The sequence below is a fragment of the Podarcis vaucheri genome (genome assembly GCF_965113315.1).
Source record: "Podarcis vaucheri genome assembly, chromosome: 16".
In the NCBI taxonomy this organism is placed as follows: domain Eukaryota; kingdom Metazoa; phylum Chordata; class Lepidosauria; order Squamata; family Lacertidae; genus Podarcis; species Podarcis vaucheri.
The window spans coordinates 27,846,969-27,869,599 of record NC_138754.1 but is presented as its reverse complement, the minus strand read 5'-3'; the positions used below and the strand labels follow the sequence as shown (position 1 = coordinate 27,869,599).

Genomic DNA, 22,631 nt, shown 5'->3' with positions numbered 1-22,631 from the left:
AGAGAAACTCAGCAATTTAAGTATTCACCAAAGCTAGCAATTTCAGCCCCAGCAACAGGAGTGCTTCCTTTATGTACAGGAAAGGACTATCATTATTGGTCATTTTATCTGGTCATTCGCGGAACAATCAACCGCTCTCTTATTTATGAGTAAAATGGCCAGAGAGTTAGAATTCATATGATTTTTTTTTTTTTTTTAACATTCTCAGCCTTACCATCTGCAGACAAATTTTACTGCCCTTTATTTACAGGATGGATGGTCAAGGCTAATTCTACTTGATTATATGAATTTTTATGTGCTTAAACTTTTAATGGACTTTTAAGTTTGATTTTTTTTAAAAAAATAATAGACAAAATGATGAACACTGTAATCACTTAAATGCTTGATATTACCAGTTGGGCTTCACCTCTCACCTTTTAAAACTAAAGAGCATAGCTAGGTTGAATTTCAACTCCATCACGTCACCAGAATTTAAGAAGTACCCTCCAATGCTTGCAGACACATGTCCTTCCACACAGCCACAAATCGGGAGAGTTGAAAGGGGACCCTGGGGTCATCTAGTCCAACCCTCCAAAATATAGGGTTCACAGCAAGATTTTGCAGCAAGGATTTGTACTACCAAAGAGGCATACACATTTAAGTACAGATTTACAGCTGGGAAAGGAAACATCTATGCTCCTATCATGTACTAAGGAAGAGGAAAATAAAAGTACATAACTTTACACAGAACCCTTTTTGCAGATCTTGAGATAGTTTGAGTGAGTTTGAAATGATATTTAAGGAAGATTGAAGTGAACAGTTTTCGTAAGATAGGGAGAGGATCTCTTATAAAGCACAGTTAAAGCAGCCCTAGATTTGATTTTTTTTTTAAGGGAATACACGAGTGTTGCCCCCCTCCCCTCTTTGCAGTTTCCTTTAAAGGAAGCTTACTCGGGAGTAAATTTACCTGGCACAGAAGTAAGAAGGGGGAAAACAACTGAAAGAGGCAGAGTGAAACAAGGGGGAGGGGGGGCATTTTCTAACAAAAGAGGCCATGAAGTCTTATAGAGACTGATATCAGGAGCCTTACAATAACTCTTCTGTCCAACCAAATCAAAGTTAAAACTGGATTCAAATATTTTTCTTTGAATGAACACCATACTTTTATAGGCATATGCTTAATGAAGTACATACACTGCATTTTAGCTTGAGAGAGCAGTTGGCTCAACTAGGCTTTTGCAGCAGAAACATTAGGTTATCAGCACCTTCCAAAATAAGACTGTAGACTCACAATCTCAAAAGTTGGGGCAAAGCAAGAGGTGGGGTAAACATTTGCACACTTCATTCTCAATTTTTGTCTTATTTAGGACTGCTAAGATCCAGCATGGCTTCCTTAGATTTAAATTTTGAAGCAAGCTTGCAGTTTAAACTATGCACACTTAAGAAAGGCAGTCTGCCAGAGACAGAAGGAACAGACAACACACATAACAGACAACATGTAAACATACATCTTCTCATATATGTATTAACAGACAACACACATAACAGACAACATGTAAACATATATATTCTCATCCTTTAGTTGGTTATTGCAAGGAGATGGGCCACTACCTTTGGCTTCATTAAGTGAAATTAGTAGGAAGGTCCCACATGGTTTTATGAGCCTCCTTGCCTCTTCAAACACACCACCAGGTAATCAGACTGGTAGGGCTCACAACGCTTGGTTGACTGGGTACCCCTTTATAGATGCATGCGTTGCTGTTGTTGCTTTTTTGCTTTTTTCTTTTTTGGGGGGGTGTCTGGGATAGAGAAGGGGAAAAAGAGGGGTTGATTAGGATTGGTATGTCTAGGGGTTTGGTATGCTTAGTACAGGGACGTATAGTAAAGAGGAGAAGGGGCTTCTAGTTGCCTGGCAACTTCCTTAGTGGGTTTTAGAGAGCTCTAGCTATCCGGTTCCTTGCATTCCATTTCCTATTTCCTTATTTCCTTATTTCCTGTAACCTGGGGTCTCTTTCCACTCTGCCGGTCCTGCCCAATTCCTCATGGGCTATCCCTCCTGGCAACCTCCTACCTATCGTCACATCTCAGGAAAAGGGGCCCTACTGGACGCCCGCGCCATGCAGTGCCAGATCGGGTGGTCCCTGGATAGAATTTCGGGTCGAAAATCCCCCTTGCTTTCGGAAGCGAGCTTACAGTACACGTGGTATGTAGCTCGACCGGTGCGGCTGGGATTGGGATAGAAAGCAAGACCACTTCCTGCCCCCTAGAAAGGACGCTCGGGAAGATCGGAAAGAGAGCTCCAACCCCTTGCTTTCAACTGGGATGCCCGTTGCAGAGAGTCGGCTATCTTTCAAGTCGGGTCTCTCCGTCTTACTTTCGGGCTCCCAATTGGTGCGGCTGGCTGGAGATTTTAAGGAAAAGGGATAGAGCTCAGAACCCCCCTTTCGGGTTGAGCAGCGGTCCACGGTCTCTCTCACTAACCGGACCAAGAGAAAGGCAAGAAGGAGCGATAGAGAGGAGGGCAGAGAATTCAGTTGCCAGGAGACTTCCACCCCCTTCCCACCAGTGCACTGGATTTTCCTTTTTCCTTATACTCACGCGTCTTCTATGATGATCCCGGGATCGATGAATAAGCCGGCTGGATCCCTCTTTTGCTCCCCGGCTGAACTCCTAGGGCTTTCGATTACCGCCCAGAAGATGGCTGGGGGTCCAAAAGGATCTTCCCAGGCAAAATGGCCTGGAGCCGGCTGAAGATTTCGGGGCCCCCAGTCAGCAGCTCGGGAGAACCGCAAGCCCCACGTTGGGCAGCCAACTGTTACGGCTAAAATCTGGGTGCGGGGTTACTCTGCCACCCAGCTCATCGGACTAAGTCCGTGGGTCCCTGCGGAAGAAAATGAGCTCAGCCGGACACAGGAGCAAACTGCAGAAGGTCCAAGTTTATTGCGCAACAGGTTCAAGGCGAGATTGAACAGCCAGAAAGGGGTGACATGAACTTTTGAGATTTCCCTCCATATCCCAGAATACAGTGCATGAAACGTCACGAATACATTATGGGAAGGTTGGGTTTCACAAGTTACATCATGAATATACTTTACACGTCATGAATACATTATGAAAAGGTGGGATTACATTAATTAGCATTTTCGGATGAGGGAGGGGGGATATGCGGAGCGGGAAATATACATAGATACACATTTATTGAGTACCGGTGGTGGCAAGACAATGGGTCAGAGATATGCATCGTCTGCCACCTAATATTGCCCGAAGGAAGGATTTTGCAAGACTATCTGACAGGATTAAGAAGTTCCTGTGTACGTGACCTGCCGCTTCGGGGATTATGGAAGTGGGGATAGCATCATGGAGTCCAAGGGGAACTGAGTTGAATGGCACCGAGAACGAGCAGATCAGAACCACGGCTGATTTTATATCAATTTTTGAAGATTTCAGTGATTTCTAAGCCACTCTGTACTAGAGAGCAAAAGCAGAAACAGAGTGGATACATTGTAACAGGATTTTGACAGTATTACTTGAGAGATTATGGAGGACAGGGGAGGGGTGATGGAGTCCTAGAGAAATTGAGCAAATATATTGTAGTGAAGAAGACATTGCCCCCCCCCGTTCCGTATCATATAAGACTCACTTTTTCCCTCCTAAAAAGTAAGGGGAAATGTGTGTGCGTCTTATGGAGCGAATGCAGGCTGCGCAGCTATCACAGAAGCCAGAACAGCAAGAGGGATTGCTGCTTTCACTGCGCAGTGATCCCTCTTGCTACTCTGGCTTCTGAGATTCAGAATATTTTTTTTCTTGTTTTCCTACTCCAAAAACTAGTGCGTCTTATGGTCTGGTGCATCTTATAGAGCGAAAAATACGGGTAAATTTAAGGAACCGCAGAAAGAGGAGAAAGGAGGTCGAGTTTTGAAATGTTGAAATGACTGTAAAACTATTGAAATGTATATAACTAAAAATCAAAAATTAAAAATTAAAAAACAACAACATAGTTAGGCCTGTATTAAGAACCACAGTGGCCACTTCTGAAACCTTAAAAGCAGACAGCCCACCTGGAGATTTTAGTCTAGCTGAACCAGCAGACAATTGAGCTCCCCATCCTAGGGATGATGTATATGTATCTATAAAGCTTTTGTCTTCATCACAAGCAAATGAAAGGCACCACGTCCAAGGCATCTATAGAGGAGAGGCATTTAGCAATTGGCAGTATCTGTTTCCAAAGAACATCCATCTTGGAGTTGTACTGGGCAGCTCAATGAAGGGAGAAGGGGGAATTCCATTCTAGGAAAGGGACTGAAACTAAAACTGCCAGTACCATAAAGCCCTAATTCAAAACTATTGTGGTACTGGAATAATGCCTGCAGTTCTGGTGAAATTGCTTCACAAAATGGATGCAGTGGTGTAGTGTGGGGGGTGCAGGGGGGGCCGGCTGCACCGGGCGCAACATCTGGGGGTTAGGGTTAGGGGCGCAAATCCACGGGTTAGGGGGCGCAAATCCACGGGTTAGGGGGCGCAAATTACTTGCCTTGCCCCGGGTGCTGACAACCCACGCTACGCCACTGAATGGATAGAAGAGTTGGAAAAAGTTCAGAAAAGGGCAAGGAAACTCCCACTTGAAGAAAAGTTGTGACATTTGGGACTTTTCAATTTGGAGGAAAGGCGACATGTCAGAGGTGACATGTCAAAGGTGTGCAAAATTATTCATTATTTCTTTATAGTTGACCCTTCCTCCCAAAGGAGCCTGTTTTTTCCATGGTGTGGGAAACAGATCCCTTTCACAAATTAACACTAGTGTGTGGGGGGGACATTCAGACCATATTCCCAGTTTTTTAAAGGTTTTTGGACTTTTCAGGTGAGTCATTTGTGGGGGTGGGAGGTGACTGATTTGTTCTTGGTCTGTTTTAATTGTTTCCAGTGTGTGTTCAGGGTTATTTGGGGAGGGGCATTCTGATCATCATCAGTTTTTCTTCTGTGAAATGGGTATTTTGTGGCACCCGTGGCTGTTTATTAGATTTCCAAACGTACTCTGGGGCCTTAGAATAGTTGGTGGAGCCCTTGTTCCTTCCTGGTTTTTACAGTGACACTGTGCCGCTCACCCCCCATCTCTTCTTTGCCCACCTTTTATGATGAGAGCCATTCCCACCCCCATTCTTTAGAAATGGCGGCCGAGACCATATAACACCGGTCCTGAAAGACCTACACTGGCTCTCAGTACATTTCCTAGCACAATTCAAAGGTGCTGACCTTTAAAGCCCCAAACGGTCTTTGCCCAGTAGACCTGAAGGAGCATCTCCACCCCCATCGTTTTGCCTGACACTGAGGTCCAGCACCGAGGATCTTCCGACAGTTCCCTCATTGCGAGAATTGAGGTTACAGGGAGCCCAGCAGAGAGCCTTCTCGGTAGTGGCACCTGCCCTGTGGAACTCCCTCCCACCAGATGTCAAGGAAATAAACAACTATTTGACTTTTAGAAGACACCTGAAGGCAACCCTATATCGGGATTTTTTTTTTAAAAAAAAAAAATTATTTGGAGTGTAAAGTTATAACAATACCAAAGGAATGTCCACACTTTGAGATTTCTCTGAATCTCCCCACTTCCCCCCATCCCCTCCTTGGGTCTCATTGCGGACGTTTTCAACTGCATATTATTTCATGATCCACGTTTTGTATCTGTCCATAGTGATTGTTACAAGTGTTCTCAAAGTCCTGCCAATATTTTCATCTGCTTACAGTGGTCTCCTAAATATATTATAATTCCACCCCCTCATCCTTTCTTAAAAGTTTTTGTCTTTTTGGTTCCTGAGCTTTCCGGTCAGTTTAGCCATTGTATCAGGAATTTTTTGATGTTTAATGTTTTACAATTTTTTGTGTTGTAAGCTGCCCAGAGTGGCTGGGGTACCCAGCCAGATGGGCGGGTTATTAATAATAATAATAATAATAATAATAATAATAATAATAATAATTATTATTATTATTATTATTATTATTATTATTATTATTTATTTTGTGACTTTTGAATGCCCCCTCCTCTTTCTTCTGAACAGGGATATCTTGCAGCAGGGAGGCTCAGCTGTCGACGCTACCATCGCTGCCTTGATCTGTACCGCTGTCCTGAACCCGCAAAGCATGGGCCTTGGCGGAGGTGTAATCTTCACCATCTATAATGCATCCACAGGTAGGCACAGCCAGTGCACATTGCCGCACCAAGTCTATTTCTCCATGAAGGATTAATTGGTGGAGGCATCCGAGGGTGTGGCAAAAGCGGCCCCTTTGGATCTTTGATTTCCAAACCAGCGCCGAACAGGGTTGTTGTTGTTTAGTTGTTTAGTCGTGTCCGACTCTTCGTGACCCCATGGAGCAGAGCACGCCAGGCACTTCTGTCTTCCACTGTCTCCTGCAGTTTGGTCAGGCTTATGCTGGTAGCCTTGAGAACACTGTCCAACCATCTCATCCTCTGTCATCCCCTTCTCCTTGTGGCCTCCATCTTTCCCAACATCAGCGTCTTTTCCAGGGAGTCTTCTCTTCTCATGAGGTGGCCAAAGTACTGGAGCCTCAGCTTCAGGATCTGTCCTTCCAGTGAGCACTCAGGGCTAATTTCCTTCAGAATGGAGAGGTTTGATCTTCTTGCAGTCCATGGGACTCTCAAGAGTCTCCTCCAGCATCATAATTCAAAAGCATCAATTCTTCGGCCATCAGCCTTCTTTATGGTCCAGCTTTCACTTCCATACATCACTACTGGGAAAACCATAGCTTTTACTATACAGACCTTTGCCGGCAAGGTGATGTCTCTGCTTTTTAAGATGCTGTCTAGGTTTGTCATTGCTTTTCTCCCAAGAAGCAGGCATCTTTTAATTTTGTGACTGCTAATACCATCTGCAGTGATCATGGAGCCAGTGGCCATGATCTTTGTTTTTTTGATGTTGAGCTTCAGACCATATTTTGCGCTCTCCTCTTTCACCCTCATTAAAAGGTTCTTTAATTCCTCCTCACTTTCTGCCATCAAGGTTGTGTCATCTGCATATCTGAGGTTGTTGATATTTCTTTCGGCAATCTTAATTCTGGCTTGGGATTCATCCAGCCCAGCCAAACAGGGTACCCTCCCCCTATCCTGATTTTCAAATCAGTAAGAAGCTTTGTGGCAATCTACATTTGCTTTATTCACTGGAGAGATCATGGCGCAAGTCTGTGCAGCATAGGGGAAGGTGGCGCTGTTGCTGGTGATCATCACAATCTCCCCCTGACACGCGCACATGGCAGTGCTGAAACTGCAGATAATGGCCCCTTCTCCAAAACTCTGAGCAAAATGTGCTCTGAAACCCAACAAACCTCTCAGTGTTATGGGGCGGGGCAGCTAGGATGTCCCATGAAGCATGGGTCCTATGAGGAATGGCCCCAATGGGAGCCCCAATGAAGGACAAGAAAGTTCTGGGCTTTGAGTTTATTGGGTCGGAGGCCCATGGCTCTGATACAGCCCCCGACCCCACCAGTCTCACAACCTTTCCCCCCAGGAAAACAAACTCAAGTTCCCAAAGGGATCAGAGTCTTAGCAAGTTCTTCCTGAGGAGTATGGTCTTTCTCCAGCCTAGGGTCTTCTCTAGTAACAGATTATCGGTAGTGGCGCCCGCCCTGTGGAATGCCCTCCCATCAGATGTCAAGGAAATAAGCAACTACAGTGCTACCTCGGGTTACATACGCTTCAGGTTACAAACGCTTCAGGTTACAGACTCCGCTAACCCAGAAATAGTACCTCGGGTTAAGAACTTTGCTTCAGGATGAGAACAGAAATTGCGCGGTGGGAGCGCGGCAGCAGCAGGAGGCCCCATTAGCTAAAGTGGTGCTTCAGGTTAAGAACAGTTTCAGGTTAAGAACGGACCTCCGGAATTAATTAAGTACTTAACCCGAGGTACCACTGTATCTGACTTTTAGAAGACGTATGAAGGCAGTCCTATATAGGGAGGCTTTTAATGGTTTTTTTTTGTTTTAATACTTGTTGGAAACTGCCCAGAATGACTGGGGCAACCCAGTCAGCTGGGCAGGATATAAATAAATCAACAACAGCAACAATTATTATTATTATTATTATTATTATTATTATTATTATTATTAACCCTTGCCTGGGTGCAGACAAGTCCACCGCTGCAGTATTTGCCCTGTGTAAAGGCAGCAGGACTTTGCACTCTGTGTTGTAAGTTGACACCTTTTAAAAAATAAATCACTAAAACAGGCCATTCTGGTGTTTTTGACATCCTTCTTTGGTATCCCTGCACCAGACCAGTCACACAGGCCCTCCTTCTAGTCTGCGGTTCAGAGCACCAGCCAGGCTTGAGGCAAAATCCTATCTGAAGCCCTGGAGAGCAATTGCTTCCGGTCAGTGCAGGCAATACTGGGTTAGATGGACCAAAGTGTCTGACTCTGAATAAGGCAGCTTCCTATGTAAATGGGACAGCCATGGGAGAAGCCAGTTTGCCTGAGGTCATTGGTCCCAGTGGTGTAGTGGTTAAGAGCAGTAGTCTCGTAATCTGGGGAACCGGGTTCGCGTCTCCGCTCCTCCACATGCAGCTGCTGGGTGACCTTGGGCCAGTCACACTTCTTTGAAGTCTCTCAGCCCCATTCACCTCACAGAGTGTTTGTTGTGGGGGAGGAAGGGAAAGGAGAATGTTAGCCGCTTTGAGACTCCTTAGGGTAGTGATAAAGCAGGATATCAATTCTAAACTCATCCTCCAATCTTCACCTTGGCATTTGCCCCTTTGATTTCTCCAGGGAAAGTGGAGGTGCTCAATGCTCGCGAGAGGGCCCCGCAGAATATCTCTGGCAATTTGATGGCTGAGTGCAGTAAGAAGGGTTTTCCAGGTAAGAAGAGTCCTTGTATATAAAAAAGGCAGAGGGGAGGAGGGTTGTGAGGGAGGGGCAGCTCTCCCCACTGCTCACAGGTGACGACTGAGTCATTCCCTTGAAGAGGAGAAGGATCCCTTTAAGAGGAGAAGTGTTGAGGCCTCCACCCCATTTCTGGTCAATGGCCCTTGTGCCGCAAGACCACAAGGTCTCCTGACCAAGGGATAGCTCCGTTGGTAGAGCACGAGACTCTTAATCACAAGGTTGTGGGTTTGAACCCCACATTGGGCAAAAGATTCCTGCATTGCAGGGGGTTGGACTAGAAAAGGGGTCAGCAAACTTTTCCCCTCAGACCTTGTTGGGGGCCGGACTATATTTTGGAAAAAAAATATGAACGAATTCCTATGCCCCACAAATAAGCCAGAGATGCATTTTAAATAAAAGCACACATTCTACTCATGTAAAAACACCAGGCAGGCCCCACAAATAATCATAGAATCATAGAATCATAGAGTTGGAAGAGACCACAAGGGCCATCGAGTCCAACCCCCTGCCAAGCAGGAAACACCATCAGAGCACGCCTGACATATGGTTGTCAAGCCTCTGCTTAATCTAGAGATGCATTTTAAATGAAAGGACAGATTCTACTCATGTAAAAACACACTGATTCCTGGACTGTCCGCAGGCTGGATTTAGAAGGCGATTGGGCCGGATCCAGGCCTCAGGCCTTCATTTGCCTACCCATGGCTAGATCAGTGTTTCCCAACCTTTTTTGGGCAAAGGCACACTTGTTTCATGAAAAAAATCTCGAGGCACACCACCATTACAGCCCCGTGACGTCAGCGCGCAGCGTCACGCCGGGAGGGACATGAATTGCTAGCAAATTACATAATCACCTCCTTGAGGGCTGGCTCATCTTCTCCGAAGGCAGAACCCCATTAATTAACAGGACAGACTCACACCATAGCCAAGACGAGGGGGGAAAACCTCAGTCATGCACAGTCATGCACATGTGGGGGCTAAATGAGGACAAAGACCGGGCAGAGAGCAGGGTTCAAATCACCCCACCTGGCCAGGACAATCCCTGGGTGCTTCCTTGGGCCACTCGCCTGACCCACCTCGCAGGGCTGTTGTTGCGAGGATAACACGGGGAGAACCACGCGCGCCCCCGGGAGCTCCTTGGAGGAGAAAGCGGGCGATGAATGCAATGCACGAAATATATGAGAGGCGACCAGGTTTTGCAGGTGAGGGGCCCCCGCCAGCCTCCGCTTCCAACACCCGGCGCAACGACGCCGAAGTTTCCCCCCGGGCTCGGCTCGGGGAGCAGCGCTGCTCCCCCCCGGCTCCCCTTCACCCTCCCGCCTCTCTCTGCCGCCCACTGGGGACCCCCCTCACCTGCCAAGTCCGGAGCGCCGGTGGAAGTTGCATGCATGCAGGGCGCCACGTTGCCATTGCATTGCACTGCACTCCATGCAACGCCTGCATGCATGCATTGCCTTGCACGCCCACCAAGGGGTCTCCCCGCGGTCCGTTGTGTCCCCTCCGGCGCGGATGCAGCATTGCAAAAATAAACACACACACCCCGACGCAGCCCTACCTGGGGGGCAGCCTCCGCCGCTCCGCCTCCGCGGGGATCCCCGGGCTCCATCCTGCCGCCCAATCTCCAAGGGGGCGCAGGCAGGCTGCGCGGGGTCTGCGCGGAAGAGCCCCTGCCCGCCCGGCCACCGCCGCTGCGCTCATTCCATGGCTGGGAGAAGAGCGCTTCAAACAAAACGCCCGGCCCGCCAGGCCACGCTGGGAAACGTAGTACGTGCACCCCGCGCGGGCGCGGAGCCCAAGGGCGAGGGGACTACGGATCCCGGCAGCCCCCGCGCCGGGGACGGAGGGGGAGAGGCCGGGTGCAGGGATGGAGGGACGGGTGGGCGAGCGAGTGAGTGGCAGCCGCCAAGCCTTGGCCGAGAGCCAGGAAGGGCCTCCCCGGAGGAGGAGGAGGAGGAGGGAGGCGCAGAGCGGGAGGGAGGGAGGGAACCCCAGGGGTCATCTAGTGACGGCGCCCCAATCGAAAATTTGACTTTAAAAAAAAAAAATCTTTCGAATTTTTTAATTTTTCCCGCGGCACACCAGGCAACATCTCGCGGCACACTAGTGTGCCGCGGAACAGTGGTTGGGAAACACTGGGCTAGATGATGCTTAGGGTCCTTCCAGTTCTACACTTCTATGATTCTATGTTGCCAAGCTGTCATCAGCAAGCATAAAGACTAGCTCCTCCTGCTCTGAAGCACAACCAAGATCCCCAGGTTTTCCTTACAGGCTGGCAAGGAGTTGAGCCACAGTCTTATTTGGAGCTAGAGAATTGTTCCAGAGCTCCCATTTGGTAACTGCAGTGAGGAGGAAGGCACCTAGAAATGGAACCTTTGTGGGGAAGCTGTAAAATGACGCATCCGGTTTGCTTCAAAGTAGGGTCTCAGTGGATCGCTGTCCCCGGGGAACTGCGTGGTTATGAAGAAGCCCACAGACGGTACGGCAAATTGCCCTGGAAGACCCTGTTTGAGCCCACCATCAAGTTCCTCGACCCTGGAATCCGGATCCCCGAGGTGGTGGGTCGGTTTCTCAGCCACCCCTTCATACAGCAGCATCTGAACAAAACGTCCTTAAGGTACAAGGAACCTGCACAAAGTCAGATCACATCTGTGGGATAGAAATGCGTAAGATCGAACCCATCTAGTCCAGCATTCTGTTCTTACAGTGGGCAGCCAGATGCCCCCGGGAAGCCCCTTCCCCCATCAGGAGCCAGCCCTCTCCCCCTGGATCCTTGGTTTCAGAACTGTTGGCAAATGGGGACAATGAGAGTCTTTTGCTGGCAAAGTCTTCAGCACAAAGGACAGCAGCCCTGGGCTCCATACAATCCCCGCTGTAAGGGCTTTTCTCACTGGGGTCCTTGATTCCAAAAGGAGGGGAGGAGGTCAAAGGGCACAGCAGCCCAAAACTTCTTTGGTGGCTCCCAGTGGGAAGAAGGCCCCGGAAGAGCCCTTGGCAAAAGTTTTGGGTGTTGTGGTGGAGGGCAGGCAGTGGGGGAAGCCAATGCTGAGGGTGACTCTAGTAGCCTCTGTGCCCTTCGAAACACACCTCATGTTAGACCAGGAAGAGGGAGAGGGAGAGGGAGAGGGAGAGAGAGAGAGAGCGAGAGAGAGACCATCAAAAGTTAGTCCTAGTACCCTACTGAACTGAATATGCAAGTTGCATTGAGACTGACAATCTGCATGGATACCCCTGCAGTGTAAGGTAAAGGTAAAGGGACCGTTAGGTCCAGTCATGGCTGACTCTGGGGTTGCGATGCTCATCTCGCTTTATTGGCCGAGGCAGCCGGCGTACAGCTTCCGGGTCATGTGGCCAGCATGACTAAGCCGCTTCTGGCGAACCAGAGCATCACACGGAAACACCGTTTACCTTCCCGCTGGAGTGGTCCCTATTTATCTACTTGCACTTTGACGTGCTTTCGAACTGCTAGGTTGGCAGGAGCTGGGATCGGGCAACGGGAACTCACCCCGTCGTGGGGATTCAAACCGCCAACCTTCTGATCAGCAAGTCCTAGGCTCTGTGGTTTAACCCACAGTGCCACCCACATCCTTAGGACCCCTGCAGTGTAGAACAGTACAAATGTGGCCTTTGAGATGGTGGTCAGGAAATCGTCAGAGCAAGAAAGCTAAATTGGAAGTTAAATTGCTCCAGGCTTAAGGCTTTGGGGAAGGGCTATGGAGCTTCACAGCTGGTTATATTTGGGTCTTAGGAGCCATTCCTGCTGCAGCCTCTGCTCTTAGAATCCAGGGTCAGGAACTGATGGCGGTCACTCTCTCTTTCAGAAAACTCTTTTACAACAAGCAGGGGGCCGCCCTGGGAGCTGGAGACCTCCTTCGATGGCCAGCCCTGGTGGAGACCCTGAGGGCTGTGGCAGAAAAAGGAGCCAATGAGTTTTATCAGGGAACCACAGCAGAGAAGTTGGTGCAGGACATAGTGAAAGAAGGTGACCAGTCTTTTTTTTAATTATTATTATTGTTGTTGTTATTTTATTTATGATTTTCAGTTTTATACATTTCAATAATTTTATAATCATTTTAACATTTCAAAACTCGACCTCCTTCCCCCTCTTTCTGCGGTTCATTAAATTTATTTTTAAAATCTTCTGCATATCCAAATTAACTTAATTTGCTCATTTATTCAACTACTTTAAATATATATATACTTTTATAAAACTGCAGGTTATTACAGTAATTTTACCAATATTTTTATCTGTTTACAGTTTATTTGTAAATATTCAACAAACCATTTCTTCAGTTGGGACCGTGTTCGTTTTCCATTTGAGGGCTAACAGATCACAGGCCGCATTGTTAGCATACATAAATAACCTTTTCTCTCTTTTTTGACACCTGGGAATTTCAGTCTGAATTATCCCCAACAGAAAGGAATCTGGTTTTTGCTTTCCTTTGTTTGCCCTGCTGAGAAGGGTGCAAGCAGGTTTTCCAATACCTTGGAAAACATTACTGATTCCGCAGCAGCCTAATCAGAATTTGGCACCCTCGCTTTGCCGCCTCGCTCTTGCAAGTGACACTTGTAGGCTGTTTCCCCCTCCCCACTCCTTCCTTCCATTGTCCCCCTCCTCTCCTGGGATGGCAGCTGCCAGGGAAGGAGTCCCAGCTCCCTTTGCTGTGTAAGCCTCCCCTTCCCACTCCTTGAGAAGGAACCACACTCCCTCCTTAGCGTCAGGGGTCACTGAGACTTCCTGCAAGCAGTTCCTCTCATTTGCGCTCGGGATTTGAGCTATTTTCTGCCCCTGCTGCAGCTCAGATAAGGCATGACACATCTTCCTCTTGTTTTCCAGGCAGCACCTTGTCCCTGAGAGACCTCAGGGATTACCGAGTAGAAGTGATGAGCCCTGTGAACATCTCCCTGGGTGAATACACTGTGTACTCTGCCCCACGTCCTGCAGCGGGGCCCATTCTCCTATTTATCCTCAATGTCCTCAAAGGTAAATGAGGGGTCCATTTGGTTCACTGCATATCAGGAATGGGGAGATTCTGGCTCTGCGGTGCTGCTGTGTGGGTGGAGAAGGGGAGAGTGGCAGAGACACCCCCCAAAAAACACTGCAGACCAGGAGAATAGGAGGCCCCTGGACCACTTCCTTCAGTAACTCTCATTTGGCAGCTTCAATCTGATGCCCTTTCAACCTCCTTTAGCCTTGGGCAATGATCCATCAGTTATACTTTATCTTCACAATCTGAATTTCAGGAACCAAAATGCCTTTTCTGTGCAGCCTGAGGAGGAGCAGTGAATGACATTATATTTGCTTGTTGTAACTTGTCTTCACTTACCCCAACCCCCACCATAGCTGTCAACCGTCCCTTATTTGGCGGGAAACTCTCTTATCCCAGCGCTGTGTCCTGCTGCTGTCCCTTATTGATGATGTCCCTTAAATTTCCCAGGTTTCAAAGGAAGCAGCTCCTCCCCCTCCCTCCCTGCCGGCCAGGGAGGAGGGAGGCTCCAACTGTGTTGCTTGGCTGTGTTGCTCACCCAATAAGGAGTCTAAGAATGACTGGTGGGGTGGAGCTTGCATGCCTTGTGCCGATCAAATCGGCCGTGTTGCCTGGGGACTCGCCTTTGCTCAGCGCTTCCCAGCAGAGAGGTGACAGTGGTTTTCCTTGCTGCATCCCCTTTGCCGGGTTGCTACGCTGTGGGAACCACCGCTTGAGGCTTTGTTTGGCTGCTGGCTGGGCTTTCTGCCTTTGGCTCAGAGGGGCTCAGAAGTTGAACATACCTGTGCTCCGAAAATCCCTTATTTTGGCTGCTGATCCCTTATTTTTGACGATGCTGGTCCCTTATTTTCAAATCTGTAAGTTGACAGCTATGACCTCCACGGCTGTGTGAAGAATCTTGTTATGAATGGTCTGTGTCACCATTAAGAAAAAGAGGTCGGAATAGGCCAATAGATATGTGGACTGTTCCCTGGACCAAGTGCCTTTTCTTCTTTAAGTTCTCAAGAGCTCTTAACCTGGCTCAAAGTTGTCACCTGAACTAGCCAGACGTTTAACCAAGAATCAATGTGAAGTGTAGGTGGGTTCCTACGAGGCAAGACACAGTGATAACAGCAAAAACCTTTATTGAACTACATAACTGGGAAACAGAGGCAAAGCAACTGCTTATATAACATTTCTGAAAGCCTGGGCCACTCCCACTCCCAACATGATTGGCTGCTTAACTTCCAAACTGCGAATCACGACTCAGAGTTCAAGAGCCAATGGCAGAGGCCCAAATCCTGAAATGTTCTGTGTATCGAATCGGAACACAGGAGCTCAGAATCCCTAGTCCAGACTCAAAGCTCAGGCAAACACAGACCACTGAATACGTAAGACAATCACAGTCACTCAATCCTTTGAAACAATAAGACTTGCCCCAAAATGGCAAGTAGACATTCTGTTCTGGCAATTGTAGCCTTGGTTTAAGGAGCCATCTGGTGCCTATCTGAGTTTCTAACACAGCCGAGGGTCATTCCCTGGGTCTCAGAAGAGCGCCGCAGAGTCCTTTCTGCTCTTCCTTAGGCCTGGGTGCTCACAGCTAGCTCTTCCTGTCTTCCAGGTTTCAACTTCACCAAAGAGTCCATGAGCACACCTAGCCAGAGTGCTGAGACTTACCACTACATCGCAGAAACTCTGAAATTTGCCAACGGCCAGAGAGTAAAAGTGGATGACCCACTTTTTTCCCGAACTGGAGAGGTGGGTGATCTGGGAGCCTGTCATCCTTTTTAAAAGCTTTGTTGCCTTATTTTTTTTTTGGGGGGGAGTCTATAGTGCCCCCCTTCCAACGGTTCCAGATAATCATTAATATATATATATGTACATCTAGAGCAGCCTTGGTCAACCTGGTGCCCCCCAGATGTTTTGGACTACAACTCCCATTTGCTGATGGTTGATGAGGGTCGTAGTCTGAAAGGAATCAGATAAGAACAGGGATATTTTTCAGCTGGAATTTACCGGAACTCAGCTACGGCACCTCTCAGGGGGGCTCCATTGCCATTGTAAGAGAACAAGGAAAGAATTCGTGGTGTATCCTGGCACATCTTTCTTCTAGAAAAAAGCACTGGATAAGAATGTAAGGAACTCTGGAGCTTCATGCCACCCTCATTCAGCATGGATAAATGAGTTTCTTGATGCTTCCAAAAGACAGGGTCTGGGGCTTTGGTTTTGTCTGGACCGAAAGGGGAGGGAGTTCTGCAAATTTGGACAGAGTTGAGGGGCAGCCGCTGTGGAGAGAAGACAAGAGGCGGAAACTCTCTTCCTTGCTCATAATTGCAGAGCTGTGCAGGCAGCTGACGCCTCAGCGTTCTGTCATCATGAAGCCCAAATATTCTAGTTATCATAAAATTGAGATCAAGCAGGTGCCTTCACTGTACTCTTTTTGGCGCCTGGTAAGAACGTTCTTGTTTAGGTGAGCCTACCCAGAGGCTTGGAAAGTTGAGGTAATGTTAACCTGTTTTAGCATTTCAACTTTTGTTTTTACAATCAAGCCGTGTGTACGTACAGTATATATAATCAAGACATTTTCCGTTTCAGCAATTCAATTTCACAATCTGATTTCTGATATAGAATAGCTTTCAATCGTTTTGCCTGTTGGGATGTGAATCGAAGCTAGGAAAGGATATATTTATGAGCTGTTATCCTTCCTTCCTCACGTTTGTGAGTTCAGCAGCGTGCCATCCCTTTACAGCTTAAAACAGAAAGCTTAGATAGGCTAGTTTCATCCAATACAGGTTGCTTTGAGGCAGACTGGATTCTCCTGTTATTTCCCTCTTTCCTCACCCTTAGAACAATAACCACACACACAAGTCTTGTTAAAAAAACCTCACCATTTACTCACTCAGAATACTTGCCAAAAAGTAACTGGCACAGCAGCTTTGTTCAGGCGGGCTTAAAGTGGTCATTTGATTACAAAGGCATACTTAAGTCTAGCTCATGGGTTGGCAGACTAAGGCTCGGGGGCCAAATCCAGCCCAATTGCCTTCTAAATCTGGCCCGCAGACGGTCCGGGAATCAGCATGTTTTTACATGAGTAGAATGTGTGTTTTTATTTAAAATGCATCTCTGTGAGGCATAGGAATTTGTTCATATTTCCCCCCCAAATATAGTCCGGCCCCTCACAAGGTCTGAGGGGCAGTGGACTGGCCCCCTGCTGAAAAAATTTGCTGACCCCAGGCATAGGGTGCTGGGGATGAGTTTATGGAAGATGGGGGGCAATGGGCTGAAAAAGTTTGGGAGCCAGTGGGCGAGACAGGTAAATAGCTGCCCTCTGCAGCTGAAGATAAGCACTGCAAGACGTTGCGTACTGCAGTTTACATTCCTATCCCACGGAGCCCAGCTTTGACTTTTCCAGAGGGCACCATTCCTCCTTTGCGGCTGAGGTTATCAGGACCTGCCTCACTGAGATGCGCTGTGGTTTTTTAGGATGTCTTGAGCGAGCTGATCTCGGACTCCTTTGCTAGCCAAGTCAGGCAGCAGATCGATGGGCGGGGAGACCACCCAGCATCCCACTACGACTCTGCCCGGGTGGGAAGGACCTCGTTTGGCACTTCCCACGTTTCCGTCCTGGCTGAAGATGGGAACGCTGTGTCAGCCACCAGCACCGTTAACTACCCGTAAGTAGGAGCGGGTGAGCCCCAAGGGCAAAGGCGGGACAGAAGCTTCTTCTGTGCTTTCTCCCAAAGCACATAGCTGTCAACCGTCCCTTATTTGGCGGGAAAGTCCCTTATCCCAGCACTATGTCCCGCTGCTGTCCCTTATTGATGATGTCCCTTAAATTTCCCGGGTTTCAAAGGAAGCAGCTCCTCTCCCTCCCTCCCTGCTGGCCAGGGAGGAGGGAGGCTCCAACTGTGTTGCTTGGCTGCGTTGCTCACCCAATAAGGAGTCTAAGAATGACTGGGGGGTGGAGCTTGCAAGCCTTGTGCCGATCACTTTGCTCAGCACTTCCCAGCGGAGAGCTGACGGTGGTTTTCCTTGCTACATCCCCTTTGCCGGGTTGCTGCGCTGTGGGAACCACCGCTTGAGGCTTTGTTTGGCTGCTGGCTGGGCTTTCTTCCTTTGGCTCGGAGGGGCTAAGAGGTTGAACATACCTGTGCTCCGAAAATCCCTTATTTTGGCTGCTGATCGCTTATTTTCGAGGCTGCTGGTCCCTTATTTTCAAATCTGTAAGTTGACAGCTATGCCAAAGCAGGGCCTCCAGACAGCCGCCTTTATTGCAATAATTTTATGCGCTGGGAGTTTCCCCATCTGAAACCCTGGAGAGCCATTGCTGCCAGTGCAGTGCATGGAGCTAGATGGATCAACAGTTTGACTATGTGCTTCCTATTTAAATCAGACCTTAATTCAGAGCCACCTGATTGGCCACTGTAAGAAGAAGATGCTAGACTACATGAACATACCCAGGATTTTTTTTGGGGGGGGCAGGATTTTTTTAAGGGGGCAGACCCTTAAATTTGTATTGATTTTGATTGATATAGGGGGCAGTCCCCCCCTTGCTTATGCCCATGCTGGACTAGATGGGCCTTTGGCTTGATCCTTCAGGCAAGCTCTCCGTGTGCCCTGAGGACTAGAATCTTGTTTTAATTTTAGGGGATAGCTCAGCGGCAGAGCATTTGCACAAAAAGGCCCCCAGGTCCAATCCCCAGCCATATTTCCAGGCAGGGATGGGGAGAGACCCCTGTCTGAAATGCTGAATTGCTGCCGGTCAGTGTTGGGAATATGGAGTTAGATGGACCAATGGTCTGACTCAAAATAAGGCACCATCCTACGTTCCAACTGCTGGGCTGTGGGAGGCAGAGAGCGGGATGCCTTCTCCATGGTTCCTGGCCCTCTTGCAGGGACAGAGGTCTGGCAATCTTCCTGTTTTAATTCCTACCGAAGGATAAGAAAATATTTTTATTAACAATTTCAACATACAAACTATCAAAACATATCATATTCATTATTATTTTTTCCCTCCCCCCCTTTCAAACCATAGCTGTCAACGTTACCCTTTTCTTAAGGGAAATTCCTTTATTCCGAATAGGATTCCTCACAAGAAAAGGGAAAAGTTGACAGTTATGCTTCAAACCCTCCACCCCCCCCAACTTCCCCCAGCTCCTCTCTCTGATTTCTCAGCACATATTGTTCTCTGCATGTTATAAAATTATACATATCCTTACGTTACCTATCTGTCATGTTATCAACCAATAAATTTGTGTATGTTTATTCAAAATCTGCCAAGGAGTCCAGTTCATTTTGTTGTCTTTTTAGATAATTTGTAAAAGGCTCCCGTTCTTCCTTAAAGTCACAGTTGTCCTGCAGTTTGTACGTCAATTTAGCCAGTTCTGCATAACTCATCAATTTTTCTTGCCACTGAGAACTGTGTCCCTCTTCTCTCCCCATGCTCAGGTTTGGCTCCATGGTGTATTCACCACAGACTGGGATCATCTTAAACAATGAACTCGCTGACTTTTGCATGAAGAAGTCAAGTGACAGGATCTCACCAGGTGAGCTCCACCTCTGCTGGGAAAGCCCATCGCAAGCACAAATGCTGGGCAGGAGGGAATGCATGGATAATAATAATAATAATAATAATAATAATAATAATAATAATAATAAATAATTTATTATTTATACCCCGCCCATCTGGCTGAGTTTCCCCAGCCACTCTGGGTGGCTCCCAATCGAGTGTTAAAAACAATACAGCATTAAATATTAAAAACTTCCCTGAACAGGGCTGCCTTCAGATGTCTTCTAAAAATAGGATAGCTGCTTATTTCCTTCACATCTGAAAGGAGGGTGTTCCACAGGGTGGGCACCACTACCGAGAAGGCCCTCTGTCTGGTTCCCTGCAACCTCACGTCTCACAATAAGGGAACTGCCAGAAGGCCCTCGGCGCTGGATCTCAGTGTCCGGGCTGAACAAAGGGGGTGGAGACGCTCCTTTAGGTATATAGGACTGAGGCCATTTAGGACTTTAAAGGTCAGCACCAACACTTTGAATTGTGCTCGGAAGCGTACTGGGAGCCAATGCAGATCTCTCAGGACCGGTGTTATGTGGTCCTGGCGGCCACTCCCAGTCACCAGTCTAGCTGCCGCATTCTGGATTAATTGCAGGATGGATGGATGGATAGATGAATGGATGATAGAAGAGTCCTAATGGGGGTTGATTGGATTCCAGGACACCTCACCCACACCCTGAAGAAAAAGGAGATCGAATTGGCTGTGGGTCTTCTTTCGGCTCGTTAACCTAAAGGCGCAAAGATTTCTCTCCAACAATAAGGAGAGAGAGAGAAAAATAATTATTGAGAATTATAGGGACAGAACGACCTAAATTGTATAGAAATTTATTCATGTATGCTACTTGCTACTTGTCCAAAAATGGAAAGAAGAAGTCCCAGCAAAGGAAGAATGGATACAAAAACTTATGGAATATGCAGAAATGGTGAAACTTACCAGGAGAATAATAAATCAAGATAGCAAACTTTTTAAAATAAAAGAATGGAAATGGTTTGTTGAATATTTACAGATAAATGGTAAGCAGATAAAAACATTGGCAGGGTTATTGTGATAACCTGCAGTTACGTAAGAGTATACAGTGGTACCTCAGGTTAAGTACTTAATTCGTTCCGGAGGTCCGATCTTAACCCGAAACTGTTCTTAACCTGAAGCACCACTTTAGCTAATGGGGCCTCCTGCTGCTGCCGCGCCACCGGAGCACAATTTCTGTTCTCATCCTGAAGCGAAGTTCTTAACCCAAGGTACTATTTCTGGGTTAGTGGAGTCTGTAACCTGAAGCGTATGTAACCTGAGGTACCACTGTATATTTAAAGGAGATAAATAAATAAGTTAACTTAATTTGGATATGCAGAAGATATTAAAAATAAATTTAAGGAACTGCAGAAAGCGGGGGAAGGAAGTCAAGTTTTGGAATGTTAAAATGATTGTAAAATCAGTGAAATGTATATATCTGAAAAGCATAAATAAAATTGAGAGAGAGAGAGAGAGAGAGAGAGAGAGAGAAATAATAATATCCAAATGCACAAGGTGAGGTTTTTCCTCTCCATTTTAAAAGTGACTGTATAGGTTGCTCACCCTCCCATTTCTTGGTGCCCCCACCTATAGGAGAGATACCCCCTTCTTCCATGACACCATCCATCCTCATTTCCCGCGATGGGCAGTCGAAGCTGGTGGTCGGAGGGTCAGGCGGGCAACTCATTATCCCTGCTGTCGCGCTGGTAAGTTGACAAAAACACTGGATTCCTGGCTTTAGCATGGAGAGCTGAAGCTGCACAGTTAATACCTGTGAAATCTGTCCTTTTGCTTTCTGATTTGTCCTGGGGGAAATGGCTTAAGTTTTGTTCTGAAAAGGTAGACTACCTCTGGACTTGGAGGCTTGATTGAACGCTCGTGGTCAGCATCTGTTGCTATTTAATTGTTCTCTTATTTGTTTATTGCATTTATAACACACCCTTTTCTCCAAGGAGCTGAAGGTGGCATATATGGTTCACCTCCTACCCCCGCCATTTTATCCTCACGACAACCCAGTGAGGTAGATGGGCTGAGAGAGGCAGTTACTGTCCCAAGGTCACCCTAGTGAGCTTCATGGCAGAGTCGGGATTTGAAACCTGGTCTCTTCCAGGTGCTGGTGCCACACTTTAATAATAATAATAATAATAATAATAATAATAATAATAATAATAATAAATTTATTATTTATACCCTGCCCATCTGGCTGAGTTTCCCAAGCCACTCTGGGCGGCTCCCAATCAAGTATTAAAAACAATACAGCGTTAAATATTAAAAACTTCCCTGAACAGGGCTGCCTTCAGATGTCTTTTAAAGATAGGATACCTACTTATTTCCTTCACATCTGGTGGGAGGGCGTTCCACAGGGTGGGCACCACTACCGAGAAGGCCCTCTGCCTGGTTCCCTGTAACCTCACTTCTCGCAATGAGGGAACCGCCAGAAGGACCTCGGCGCTGGATCTCAGTGTCCGGGCTGAACGATGGGGGCGGAGACGCTCCTTCAGGTATACTGGACCGAGGCCGTTTAGGGCTTTAAAGGTCAGCACCAACACTTTGAATTGTGCTCGGAAACGTACTGGGAGCCAATGCAGATCTCTCAGTGTTATGTGGTCCTGGCGGCCACTCCCAGTCACCTGTCTAGCTGCCGCATTCTGGATTAATTGCAGTTTCCGGGTCACCTTCAAAGGTAGCCCCACGTAGAGCGCGTTGCAGTAGTCCAAGCAGGAGATAACTACACCACTACACCACACTGTCTGCCTGCTGCGAGACTTCTCTTCCATGAACATATCTAAAGCCAGGCTGCTCCTTCCTTTGCAGACCATCGCTAACAAGCTGTTTTTTGGGTATGATGTGGACAAAGCTATCAAGGCACCGTTTCTCTGCGTGAACAGCAGCTACGGCATCGAAGTAGAGAAATCCTTTGACAAGGTGAGACGTGTGAGCAGCTCTCTGGGGTCTCAAGGGGAGCCATGAGACAGAGGCGTGCCTCCAACATGTCCCAGAAGAAAACTGGCACACAGGTCTTTGGGGGCTGTGATCTCACAAGAGAGCATGGTTCCCCCCCCCCAATGGGGCATCCCTATTAAATCGGGACAGTTGAGGGGTATGTCAGTGATTGCCACAAGTCCTGCAGCGTGCAAAACATAAAGCGACAGCCCTGTGCCAGTTTTTAGCTCTGCGCTGCAGACTACAACTCCCATCAGCCCCAGCAAGCACAACTAGGCTCTCATCACCTCCTGTG

General features: G+C 47.5%; 1 protein-coding gene across 2 annotated transcripts in view; it reads left to right on the top strand.

The window, feature by feature from the left end:
• GGT5 (gamma-glutamyltransferase 5) overlaps positions 1-22,631 on the top strand; it is a 36,198-nt gene that overhangs the window by 11,728 nt on the left and 1,839 nt on the right. The window contains exons 2-11 of one of the 2 annotated variants that reach the window (XM_082203264.1): positions 6,030-6,160; positions 8,746-8,835; positions 11,278-11,473; positions 12,678-12,838; positions 13,694-13,840; positions 15,445-15,581; positions 17,307-17,497; positions 19,272-19,369; positions 20,987-21,099; positions 22,208-22,318. In XM_082203264.1, the coding sequence (XP_082059390.1) occupies positions 6,030-6,160; positions 8,746-8,835; positions 11,278-11,473; positions 12,678-12,838; positions 13,694-13,840; positions 15,445-15,581; positions 17,307-17,497; positions 19,272-19,369; positions 20,987-21,099; positions 22,208-22,318 (1,375 nt within the window). Of the gene's footprint in view, positions 1-6,029; positions 6,161-8,745; positions 8,836-11,274; positions 11,474-12,677; positions 12,839-13,693; positions 13,841-15,444; positions 15,582-17,306; positions 17,498-19,271; positions 19,370-20,986; positions 21,100-22,207; positions 22,319-22,631 lie in introns of both variants that reach the window. The other variant, XM_082203263.1, reaches the window with a different exon arrangement.